Below are 12,751 nucleotides of genomic sequence, written 5' to 3' on the forward strand. Positions count from 1 at the left end.
GTCTGGAGCACCATCTGTATTGTCTGGGCATGATCCGTGGCATTGGAGCATGCTCATTGTTATCCTCATCACTTTCTCTTGGGGCTTCAGATGGCTATGGCTATTGACTAAAGAAATGTGGCAGGGCTGTAAACTCAGACCACATTTAAAGAACAGTAGCCTGGTGGGGCGCCTGGGTGGCCCAGTTGGTTAAGCGTCTGCCTTCAGCTCAGGTTATGATCCCGGGGTCCTGGGATCGAGTCCGGAGTTGGGCTCCCTGTTCAGTGGCGAGTCTGCTTCTCCCTCTCCCACTGACCATCCCCCCTGCTCGTTCTCTGTCTCTCTCTATCTCTCAAAGAAATAAATAAAATCCTTAAAGAAGAGTAGCCTGGGTAGAAAATGTTGTAACGATTTCTAATCTTTAACTTAGGAATTCTGAATGTTGTTGACTTATTTGTCCTCCTTGAGAAGTCACCACACCTGGGGTACTGACAGAATGGGTTGATCCTCTTGCAACAGTCTAGACTGCATCCTCCATCCTGTTTGTTGTACTTTTCCACTTGATGGTTCCCAGGCATGTCAGCTGTCTTTCACCGGGACAGTCATGCAGAACTTCGTAATAAGTTTGGCCAATGATACCTACAATACCACTGGCAAGATTTAGGAGAGAAACTGCATATATTGTTTAAAATGGCTGAATTCTTATTTTAAATGTTCTTCCATAAGTAATAAGAGCTTAGCTATACAGGCACCTGGGTTGCTTAGTCAGTTAAGCATCTGCCATCAGCTCAGGTCATGATCCCAGGGTCCTGGGATCAAGCCCCAAGTCAGGCTCCCTGCTCAGCAGGGAGCTTACTTCTCCCCCTCTCTCTGCCTGCTGCTCCCCCTGCTTGTGCTCTCTCTCTCTGTCAAATAAATGAATAAAAAATATATAAAAAAAGAGCCTACCTATAAATAGGTTATTCTCACCAAGTTCTAGACTAAGCAAAATAGTAATAGTTTTGCTGTTCATCCAATGTTAAGTTCTTCTTCCTCTTGAATTTCAAAATAGTTATTCTTATGATAAACCATCTTTTCCCATAATGAGAGAAATGTCAACTCTTTCTTCCATTCATGTCAAATTGAGAATGGGGAGCTAATTTTTTTTTTTTTTTTTTTGGCGTGACTAGCATTCTCTACTAAAAGGTAGCAAAGGGCAACAGAAAGAGAATACCTACTCTTAAGATTGTGATCTTCACTGCTTATCGATTTTGAATGAGTGGATAATTTGTAAAGGAGTTAAGTTACTCATTCATCTATCTCAATGAAGGGTACCTTTTTAATATGGCTTTTCTGCCGAAGAAACAGAGCATTTCACTTGGGATCACGGATTGTCATTCACTAGTATGTGAACTTGGACAAGTCACTAGCTTCTCTTTGGTTCCCTTAAATATAAAATCAGGATGGCACTGTATTTTTGTAAGAATTAAATGAGCTTTTGAGATCACCCCTTAGATGGAGTAAAGGCAAGAGGAGCAAACATTTACAGACCACTTTTTCTAAAAATCACGTTTTGGAAAAAATAATCACTCAAGTTTCTTTATCTGATAAGTGACAGAACTGAAATCAAATTAATGCCCAAACCCCATATTGTGTTACATACCTATGAAGGAGAATGTTCGTTTCCTCCCCCTCTTTCTGTTTCCTAAAGTGAGAAAGAAAGGCAGGGATAAGGGTGGGTAGTAAATGCTAGCTTTTCTGCTACATGTAAGCTTTGCATTTTTGACAAACTAATTTCAGTAATTAAAATCTTCTTAAAGTATTTCTTTTGAAATTCTGGAACACTGATGTAGGTTTCCAAAAACATGTTTTTGAAATGAAAAAACATGAAATTTGAATGACATAGACAAGAAGTAATATAGACCTCCCCATTTTTGGACTATCAGAAAATATTAAAGGTACTGGCATGACTTATGACCATATGCTGTGTATCTTTCTGAAAGATATAAATCAGCTACACTTCAAGAATGGATCATACTTTATAAAACATAATTATCTTTTATTTGGTCCTTTTTATTTTGGTCCTTTATAATCTCTTTCTCAAATGTTTTTAAATGAAGATCTTATTACTATAATACATCCATAATAGCCTTCTTTAATGACCTTATCATTAAAAATATTGGATTACTAAAGTGAAAAAACCCTAAAGGCACAAAACAGGTCCTAGTAGAGTAGATTATAAAAGCTTACATGTTCCAAGTTGGAAAAAAATCATCCTTGTAACATAATGAACACATTTTACAAGATTGGCTTCAATTTAAACTCAACTAGAGTTTTAAATTTTAACTCTAAGTCATAGGTCTTTGTCACAAGGTCAGTACTATTTGATAAATGCTTATCTCTTGAGTAAGAAACAGATGCTCTTGGGTTTGTATCACTGTGCAAACTGATTAATTCATTAATGGGGTTATAGAAAGAGCATATGTTGAGACTGATGATGTCATGTGTTTTTGTTTCATGACGTTGATGCTTCAGTTTAATGGCAGCTTAAATGTTTCAACATTTAAACAATGTTTGTCTCCTTTGCAGTGGCTCCACCCACACGGTTAAGATATAATGTATTATCTCATGACAGTATACAGATTTCATGGAAGGCTCCACGGGGGAAATTTGGTGGATACAAACTTCTCGTGACTCCAGCTTCAGGTAAAAACAGTTGATTGTATTTTCTAGAGTATTAGCAACTTTCTACACATAGATAACTAAATATGTGAAGTATTGAGTGTTGCTTTAAAAGCATTTGAAAGTTTGTTTGTTTTTTTAAATTTAATATTTGGACTTGAAATCTTACCCTCTAATCAAGGAAATAATGTTCCTAAAGTCTAAAGAGTCACTCTTGGGCTCACCATAATTCTCCTCAGGAGAAATCTCCAGACTATTAAAATCTTCACTACCTCTGTTTCAACATAGTATGAATACTTTTTGTCTGTTGACACTTAAAAAGAATACAGAACAACTGGAAGGCCAACGCTTGTGACCAGCTGAGTAAATTATGATTTATTAGCTTGATAGTATATTATTCAGCAATTATATATTAAAATGATAAAATTAAGTAGACATTGTGAAAATAAGTGATAAAACAAGAAAAGTAAAAGTTGGATTTAGTGATCATGAAGATAAAGTAGTTACGCAAAATTTTTTAAATTAAATTTTGGTTGAGGGGCGCCTGGGTGGCGCAGTCGTTAAGTGTCTGCCTTCGGCTCAGGGCGTGATCCCGGCATTCTGGGATCGAGCCCCACATCAGGCTCCTCTGCTAGGAGCCTGCTTCTTCCTCTCCCACTACCCCCTTCTTGTGTTCCTCTCGCTGGTTGTCTCTTTCTCTGTCAAATAAATAAATAAAATCTTTAAAAAAAATTAAATTTTGGTTGAATTTTTTTCTTTCTTCTATTTTATATTTTTATTATACAAATATGATCAATAAAACAATACAAAGCATTGAGAGGAATTGCCACTTTACACAGGGTCATGGAGACAAAGAGAGGGTCAACAACATGAACTGCTTGAGCTCCACACCTGGTTCTGTGGTGTATAAGAAATGTCGTTTGGGCGAGTTATATAACCTCTCCGTTCTCCAGTTTCTTCTTATGTCAAATGCACAAACAGCACTAGTCCCCACCTCATGGAGTTGTAAGGCTTGGAACTCAAAATGTGATCTGAGAATCAGCACAAGTATTAGCTGAGAGCAAATGCAGAATATTGGTCCCCACCTCCCATCTGCTGAATCAGCATCTGATCTTTACAAAGATCCCCAGATGACTCCTACGCATGTTAAATTTGGGAAGCACTTCTTGTGAGGACTAAATGAATTTATAAAGGTAAAGCACTTAGAACAGTGACTGCCAGATAGTCAGGGCTTAATAATATTACCCGTGATTGATATAAAGATGATTTGAGTATGTCTCTCAGATCTCATTTCCTTTCCTAGGATCTATTTTCACATAGTCTGTAAGAAATATTTAATAATAGCATATATTTGTATAACACACATATATATATATTTATATACTTATAATAATTTTTCCTCTTTATTGGTGATAAAGATGGTTATATGGACCCGGGCTCCTTGCTGTTGAAGTCCTTTTCCCAACTCATTTAGTAAGACTGACAGATGCCCCGTTGTTTATAATTGTGGACATCTTACCCAGTGGTCGATTTAAAATCTCAAACAAAGCAAGCAGCTGAAACACCTGGCTTCTTGCTTGGCCATGGAAAAGGAAACTTCCAGAAGATTATTAACAGATATTACCAACAGACTCCTTAGAATGGTTCAGTGATACTGATGCCAACTTTACTCATGTTGGCTCACAGAAATGATGCTCTTGCAGAAAGCAATATTTCGTTCTCAAGCCTGGTTCAGAATTTTCTTTTTGAAGTATGGCCCAATTTTGAAATAACTTTGACTTCTGAAAATGCAGTTTGTGTTCTGAAATAAGCCATCATAGGAAAACTCTTTCAAGTTTAAGAGATTCCTAGGGAGAGAGTTAAGATGGCAGAGTAGTAGGGGGACCCTGAACTTACCTCATCCCTTGAACACAGCTAGATCAAAAAGCAAATCATTTTGAACAACCAGGAAATCAATCTGAGGATTAAGAAAACAATCTACACAATTAGAGGGAGAGAACATGACAGATGTGAGTTCAGAGATGTGAATTGGGGGAGAGAAAAGCTGTGGTGCCACGGAGGGAAGGAAGCCCTTTTTGCAGAGAGAAGACAGAGAGAGAGGGAGAGAGGAGGAGAGAGTGGAGGCTGGAGCTGTTTATACAAAACCCAAAAGGTCAACACCAAGAAATATCATAGTGAAACTTGCAAAATACAAAGATAAAGAGAGAATTCTGAAAACAGTGAGGGACAAAAGTCCTTAACCTATAAGGGTAAACATAAGGTTAGCAGCAGATCTGTCCACAGAAACTTGGCAGGCCAGAAGAGAGTGACATGATATATTCAATGTGCTGAATGGGAAGAAAAATGCAGCCAAGAATACTATATCCAGCAAGGCTGTCATTCAGAATAGAAGGAGAGATAAAAAGTTTCCAAGGCAAGCAAAAACTAAAGGAGTTCAGGAACACCAAACCAACTCTGCAAGAAATATTAAAGGGGACCCTTTGAGCAGGAAAGAGAAACCAAAAGCAACAAAGACTAGAAAAGAACAGAGATAATCTACAGGAATGGCAATTTCACAGGTAATACCATGGCACCAAATTAATTTCTATCAATAATTACTCTGACTATAAATGGACTAAAAACCCCAATCAAAAGACACAGGGTATGAGAGTGGATAAAAAAACAAAACCCATCGATATGCTGCTTATCCAAGACTTATAGACCCAAAAACACAGATTGAAAGTGTGAGGGGGTGGAGAACAATTTATCATGCTAACGGACATCGAAAGAAAGAGTAGCCATCCTTATATCAGGCAAACTAGATTTTAAACCAAAGACTGTAATAAGAGATGAAGAAGGGCACTGTATCATAATAAAGGGGTCTATCCAACAAGAAGATCTAACAATTGCAAATACTTATGCCCCCAACTTGGAGCAGCCAAATATTAAATCAATTAATAACAAACTTAAAGAGACTCATTGATAATAATGCAATAATAGTAGGGGACCTTAATACCCCACTCACAGCAATGGACAGACCACCTAAGCAGAAGATCAACAAGGAAACAATGGCTTCGAATAACACCCTGGAGCAGATGAACTTAACAGATATATTCAGAGCATTTCATCCTAAAGCAGCAGAATACACATTCTTCACACGTGCACATGGCACATTCTCCAGAATAGATAATATACTGGGTCACAAATTGGGCCTCAACTCATACAAAAAGATGGAGATCATACCATGCATATTTTCAGATCACAATGCTATTAAACTTGAAGTCAACCATAAGAAAAAATTTGGAAAGATCACAAATGGAGGTTAAAGAGCATCCTACTACAGAATGAATGGGTTAACCAGAAAATTAAAGAAGAAACTAAAAAATACATGGTAGCAAATGAAAATGAAAATACAACAGTCCAAACGTTGGGGATGCAGCAAAGGCAGTCATAGAGGGCAGTATGTAGCAATACAGGCCTTCCGCAAGAAGCAAGAAAAGTCTCAAATATACAATGTTACTTTATACCTAAAGAAGCTGGAAAAAGAACAGCAAGTAAAGCCTAAAACCAGCAGAAGAAGAGCAATAATAAAGATTAGAGCAGAAATGAATGATATAGAAAATTTAAAAACCCAGTAAAACAGATTAACACAATGAGCAGCTGAATCTTTGAAAGAATTAACAATTTTGATAAGCTCCTAGCCAGACTTATCAAAAAGAAAAGAGGAAGGACCCAAATAAATAAAATCATGAATGAAAGAGAAGAGATCACAACCAACACCACAGAAATACAAACAATTATAAGACTATTATGAGCAATTATCTGCCAACAAATTGGGCAATCTGGAAGAAATAGATAAATTCCTAGAAACATATAAACTACCAAAACTGAAACAGAAAGAAATAGAAAATTTCAACAGACCCATAACCAGCAAAGAAATTGAATCAGTAATCAAAAATCTCCCAACAAATGAGTCCAGGGCCAGATAGCTTCCCAGGGGAATTCTACCATTTAAAGAAGTAATACCTATTCTTCTGAAACTGTTCCAAAAAATAGAAATGGAAGGAAAATTTCCAAATTCATTCTATGAAGCCATCATTATTTTGACTCCACAACCAAAGGCCCCACCAAAAGGGAGAATTACAGAACAATATCCCTGATGAACATGGATGTAAAAATTCTCAGCAAGATACTAGCTAATCAAATCCAGCAGTACATTAAAAGGATTATTCATCAAGATCAAGTGGGATTTATTCCTGGACTGCAAGAGTGGCTCAGTATCTGCAAATCAATCAATGTGATACACCACATTAATAAAAGAACAAGAACCATATGATCTTCTCAATAGATGCAGAAAAAGCATTTGACAAAATACAGCATCCTTTCTTGATAAAAATCCTCAAGAAAGTAGGGATAGAAGGAACATACCTCAATATCAAAAAGGCTATATATGAAAGACCCACAGCAAATATCATCCTCAATGGGGAAGAACTGAGAGCTTTTCCTGTAAGGTAAGGAACACGACAGGGATGTCCACTCTCACCACTGTTGTTCAACATATTACTGGAAGTCTTAACCTCAGCAATCAGACAACAAAAAGAAATAAAAGGCATCCAAATTGGCAAGGAATAACTCAAACTTTCATTCTTCACAGACAACATGATGCTCAATCGAGAAAACCCATAAGTCTCCACCAAAAAAATTGCTTCAACTGATACATGAATTCAGCAGTCACAGGATATAAAATCAATGTACAAAAATCTGTTGCATTTCTATACACCAATAATGAAGCAGCAGAAAGAGAAATCAAGGAATTGATCCCATTTACAAGTGCACCAAAAACCATAAGATACCTTGGAATAAACCTAACCAAATAGTTAAAAGATTTATATTGAAAACTATAGAACACTTATGAAAGAAATTGAAGAAGACACAAAGAAATGGAAAATCATCTCTTGCTTATGGATTGGAAGAACAAATATTGTTAAAATGTCTATACTACCCAAAGCAGTCTACACATTCAATGCAATCCCTATCAAAATAACATCAGCATTTTTCACAGAGCTAGAACAAACAATTCTAAAATTTGTATGGAACCAGAAAAGACCCCAAATAGCCAAAGGAATGTTGAAAAAGAAAACCAAAGCTGGGGGTATCACAATTCTGGACTTCAAGCTATATTACAAAGATGTAATCATCAAGACAGTATGGTACTGGCACAAAAACAGACACATAGTTCAATGGAACAAAATAGAAAACCCAGAAATGGACCCACAACTCTATGGTCAACTAATCTTTGACAAAGCAGGAAAGAACATGCAGTGGAAAAAAGACAGTCTCTTCAACAAATGGTGTTGGGAAAACTGGACAGCGACATGCAGAAGAATGAAACTAGACCACTTTCTTACACCATACAGAAAAATAAATTTAAAATGGATGAAAGACCTAAATGTGAGACAGGAAACCATCAAAATCCTAGAGGAGAACACAGGCAGCAACCTCTTTGACCTCGGCTGCAGCAACTTCTTGCTAGATACGCAGACACATCTTCAGAGGCAAGGGAAACAAAAGCAAAAATGAACTGGGACTTCATCAAGATAAAAAGCCTCTACACAGTGAATGAAACAATCAACAAAACTAAAAGGCAAACTAAGGAATGGGAGAAGATATTTGCAAATTACATATCAGATAGAGGACTAGTATCCAAAATCTAAATAACTTATCAAACTCAACAGGCAAAAAATGAATAAACCAGTCAAGAAATGGGCAGAAGACATTAACAGACATTTCTCCAAAGAAGACATACAGATGGCCAACGAACACATGAAAAAATGTTCAACATTACTCCGCATCAAGGAAATACCCCACAATGAGATACCCCCTCATACCTATCAGAATGGCTAAAATTAAGTACTCAGGAAATAACATGTTGGCAAAGATGCAGAGGAAAGGGAACCCTCTTACACTGTTGGTGGGAATGAAAACTGGTGGGAATGAAAAGCAGACACTCTGGAAAACAGTATGGAGGTTCCTCAAAAAGTTAAAAATAGAAATACCCTATGGCCCATCAATTGCACGATGAGGTGTTTATTCAAAGACTGATTCGAACCAAATCTCAGCCAGACCCTTCAATCCCCCCTGCTGTAGCACACCCACGAAGCAAACCTCCAACTCTTACTTAAACACCTCCAGAGACAAAATAAAAATTGAGAGTTAAAGCAAATTATTTCTTCATGAATACTGGTTATAATTTTTTTCCAGGGACCCAGTGTCCTTACTACAGTGACCCAAACCAATAAGACAGTGTTGACACTCTGTTATCTACTTGATCGAGCATAAAATAAGTAGAGTAAATAAAAAGAGCAATAAATGCATCCAGACACAAAATGTAGACATTTTAGCCCATGTTTCAAATACAGTTTATACCATTCTTTCCCAAAGCGAGGTCCATGGTAATCTGCAAGATGCTAATAGCTGTTATACAACCAAATGGTTTAATGGTCAAAGAAATTTAAGAAGTCCTATTTTAAAGAGTTTAAAGCTTTTTTATTGCAAAATTCTCAAAACCTTTAGTAAAATTATACACCTATGCCTCTCAGAGAGAGATTCTAATACTGAGTATTCGAAGAAACTTTTTTTTTTAAGGGAAACTCACGTTAAGAAAGATTATTTGGTGCACTTTGTAGTAGATAAGTTTTAAATAATAGACGTTTGCGAAACCAGGTTTAACATCTTGGACATAAATGCTTTTGTCAAGAAAGAGGCTCAGTTCTGCCTTCTAGTAGCAGGCAGCACGGATGATAGCAGCATCAAATTTCAGACACAACATCATTAATTTTATGAAAATATGATTAAAATATATTGTAATCTTAGTTATGTTTAATTCATTCAGCAAATTTCAGATCCTTTTCGCTGTTAGTGTGAGTGGGGGCGGAAGTTTTAAATTTCTCTTCTCAGACTTAGTAACTGCTGCCAGAAATTAGAAAAGAAAAGCATATTTGGAATTTTGCGTAAAAGTTGAATATTTAATCAACAGCATTTCCAGGAAAGCCTTAGATGTCAGTCTAATTTGATGGAGAGATAATGGAGGTTTGAAATCTTTTCAGGAACCAAGCTAACTTTTAAGTAGTGGGGCAATGATTCATTCCGCCAATATCCTGAGCCAGTTATGCTCAGATTTAAGATAATTAAATTGCTAATGCTTTAGGGATGTTTTGACTCAGTTTAGAGAGACCAAAGCAGCATAGATTCCAGCATAGATAATGGCATTCAGTTTGCCTGTATCTTTCCCTTCACTTTTAAGTGGAATTCTTTTCCTGAACACTGCGTCTGTTGTTGAGGGCTTACTGTCTTCTAATCCTGTACTATGGCTTTCCTTAGTGTATAAAAGCAATAATGCATTATGATGAAAGATTTTTGTGGATGTGTTTTGTCTAAATGAGACAAGTTATCTAATGCAAAGAGTACAACTAAGAATGAGAAAGAACAATATATTAAAATTAAGTACTATGTGCATGTGCACCATTATATATATTTTTAAATGTTTTCACCTTTTAAAATCTTGATTGCTGATTAATAAATTTTCTTAATGTATCCAGTTAACCTGTTTCTTAGTACTGATTTATCTTTTTGTTTTATTATAGGTGGCAAAACCAATCAGTTGAATCTCCAGAACACTGCAACTAAAGCAATTATTCAAGGTCTTATGCCAGACCAGAATTACACAGTTCAAATTATTGCATACAATAAAGACAAAGAAAGCAAACCAGTCCAAGGTCAATTCAGAAGTACGTATTTACAGTCCTTAAAGTGCTACCATGGGACTCTGTTCCAGCTCTGAGTTTGAGTCTGTGGTAAATATAATAGGTTAAAATTGGATTGTTTAAATGAAGACATCTTGAAAGATATTTAGTGAAATCTTCCATGAGTTCCTTCCATCACTAATACATTTCTGCCCCTCCCTTATCCTGTTTCACTGCATGCCTACTTAAATCCTCTAAGTTTTACTTTTTAAATGCTCTCCTTCACACTGTCCTCGGAACCTTAACCAGACATCTCGTCTACCTGGTACCTAATAGGTGCTCAGTGAATACTTACCAAGTGACTCAGGGGCCTACACCTGCGCCATAGTAGCCCTAGCCTCTACCTAAACAATCTATACAACAAGGAATTTAATTCTTTCTTATAATTAATAGTTGACTTTTATTGTTGGCCTGTTATGTGCCAGGTCCCATGACAAACAGCTCTGTGAACATGGTACGTATTAGGGAGAGAGATACATTCAGGGCTCTGTGAAGGGAGGCGCTCTCTCTGTCCCAATAATGGGCTGGGATAAGAATGGATGGGGTATGGCTTCATATTTGAACCAATTCTCAAATAGTAAATTGGGCAGACAGGGAAAGGCAGGGCATGCAGAGATATTCTAAGAAGGGAAGAATAGCCCAATCCGTGTCATTAGAAAGCCTTTCCTTATATTGAGTTTAAAAGTTGTTCTTGCGGGTTGTGATTCTTCTGCCTTTCAGGAGATAGATATTCATTCATTCATTTATTCTTTTTTTCCCATTTAACAACTACATATTGCATGGCTACTAAGTGTCGGCCTTATTTTAGGCACTGGGCACATGATAGATCACTGCCCCTGTGGACCTTATATTCTCATGAGCAGAAACCCCAGCAACTCCCTCTTCCTGGGAGTGGCCATTCATATGTGGACAGCAAAGTTTTGTGTATTGTGAGTGCAAACAGAAGAGGCCTGTCCTGGTTAACTTCCTGTGTTACTTCATTGTGAATATAGACTCTTTAAAAATTCCAATTTATTAAAGGATAATTTTAAACATATTACAAAAAATCAGCAGGATAATGTAATAAACCCCTAAGTATCCATCAGTCACCCAACAATTAGCCATTCATGGCCAGTCTTGTTTTATATACTATCCCCCCACCACCACCACTCTGCCCTAATTTTGAAGCAAATTCTGGACATCATTTCAAATAACAATAGTTTTTCAAATCCTACCATTAGATTAATCCACACATCTGGGAGGCTCTGGGATTTATCCAGGAATCTAGAACTGTGTGTGCAGCAGGGTTCTAGCTGGATTTTCTGCCCCTCTCTCCTTTTTTTCCCTTCCTCTTCTAAGTAATGTTTTATGAATAAATTTTGTGAGTTTTTTAACCTAAAAAAAAAAAGCACCAACTTTGTTAACCTGCTACCTCTTGAAACTTCTGAACACAAAGACATTTGATAAATCCACCTGTCAGTAGGACGTGCAGATGTTGTAAACATGACACTCTTTTGAGATTCACATTATCTGGAAGCTCTGGAAAACGTTTTTATGTTATTTCCAATATAAATCAGCCTCTGTCTGCCTTTATTGGCACTGCACTTCTGTTTCTGGCCACTGACATTCCGACATGAGTAAGCGAAATAACTCTTCTTAAAGTTTATGAGAAGCAGTGGAAGGACACGGAGACATTTTACTTTAGACTGAATGCATTGCAATTGGTTATTCCAAATGGTCCATTGACTGAGCAGCCTAAGAAACAGGGAACCTGAAAAAGCTTTACCAATAGCAATTTATTCAAAACAACACAAAGGAAATTCAGTTGTTTTCAGCTTGCTTAACTCTGCTGAAATAATCTTATTGAGACCATATAATTGGAAAGTTGGGTAACTTACATGTAAGCATATATATATATTTAGCTACATCATTATGGTTGTCAGGCATTAGTTCTTCCAAATAAAAGTTTGCAACAATGATATTAAAATAACTTTGGACGGTTTTCTTTTTCATTTTGCTCCATGTGAAATGGAGTTAAAGCCTGGTGTCCCCTCCCTGGAAAACTTCCATGGTTGGGTCCCGGAAAATGACGATCCAGGCAAATGCTGTACATATAGGATTACAGTAAGTGTAGAGATCTGAAGTCCTCATGAGTCCATCTTCTGATACATAGGGAAGCATGAGAAATAGTGCTATTGGATCTTGAAGATAGAAAGGCATCTCTGATCTGGTGTGTGGATTTGGCCGAGCAAATCAAGCACGGCCTCAAGTTTTCTCATCTGCAAGTGGGGGTAATGTTATATGCCTATTACTGTGTGGATTAGCTCACTTCAGCACATAGTAGGGGCATG

At 37.0% G+C, this 12,751-nt stretch overlaps 1 protein-coding gene across 12 annotated transcripts in view; it reads left to right on the plus strand.

The window, feature by feature from the left end:
• Positions 1-12,751, plus strand: part of COL14A1 (collagen type XIV alpha 1 chain) — a 209,472-nt gene that overhangs the window by 24,143 nt on the left and 172,578 nt on the right. For all 12 annotated transcript variants that reach the window (XM_048212550.2, XM_048212549.2, XM_044382622.3 and 9 more), the window contains exons 3-4: positions 2,548-2,664; positions 10,263-10,406. In XM_048212550.2, the coding sequence (XP_048068507.1) occupies positions 2,548-2,664; positions 10,263-10,406 (261 nt within the window). The remainder of the gene's footprint in view (positions 1-2,547; positions 2,665-10,262; positions 10,407-12,751) is intronic.

Source organism: Ursus arctos, unplaced genomic scaffold, assembly GCF_023065955.2.
Source record: "Ursus arctos isolate Adak ecotype North America unplaced genomic scaffold, UrsArc2.0 scaffold_6, whole genome shotgun sequence".
In the NCBI taxonomy this organism is placed as follows: domain Eukaryota; kingdom Metazoa; phylum Chordata; class Mammalia; order Carnivora; family Ursidae; genus Ursus; species Ursus arctos.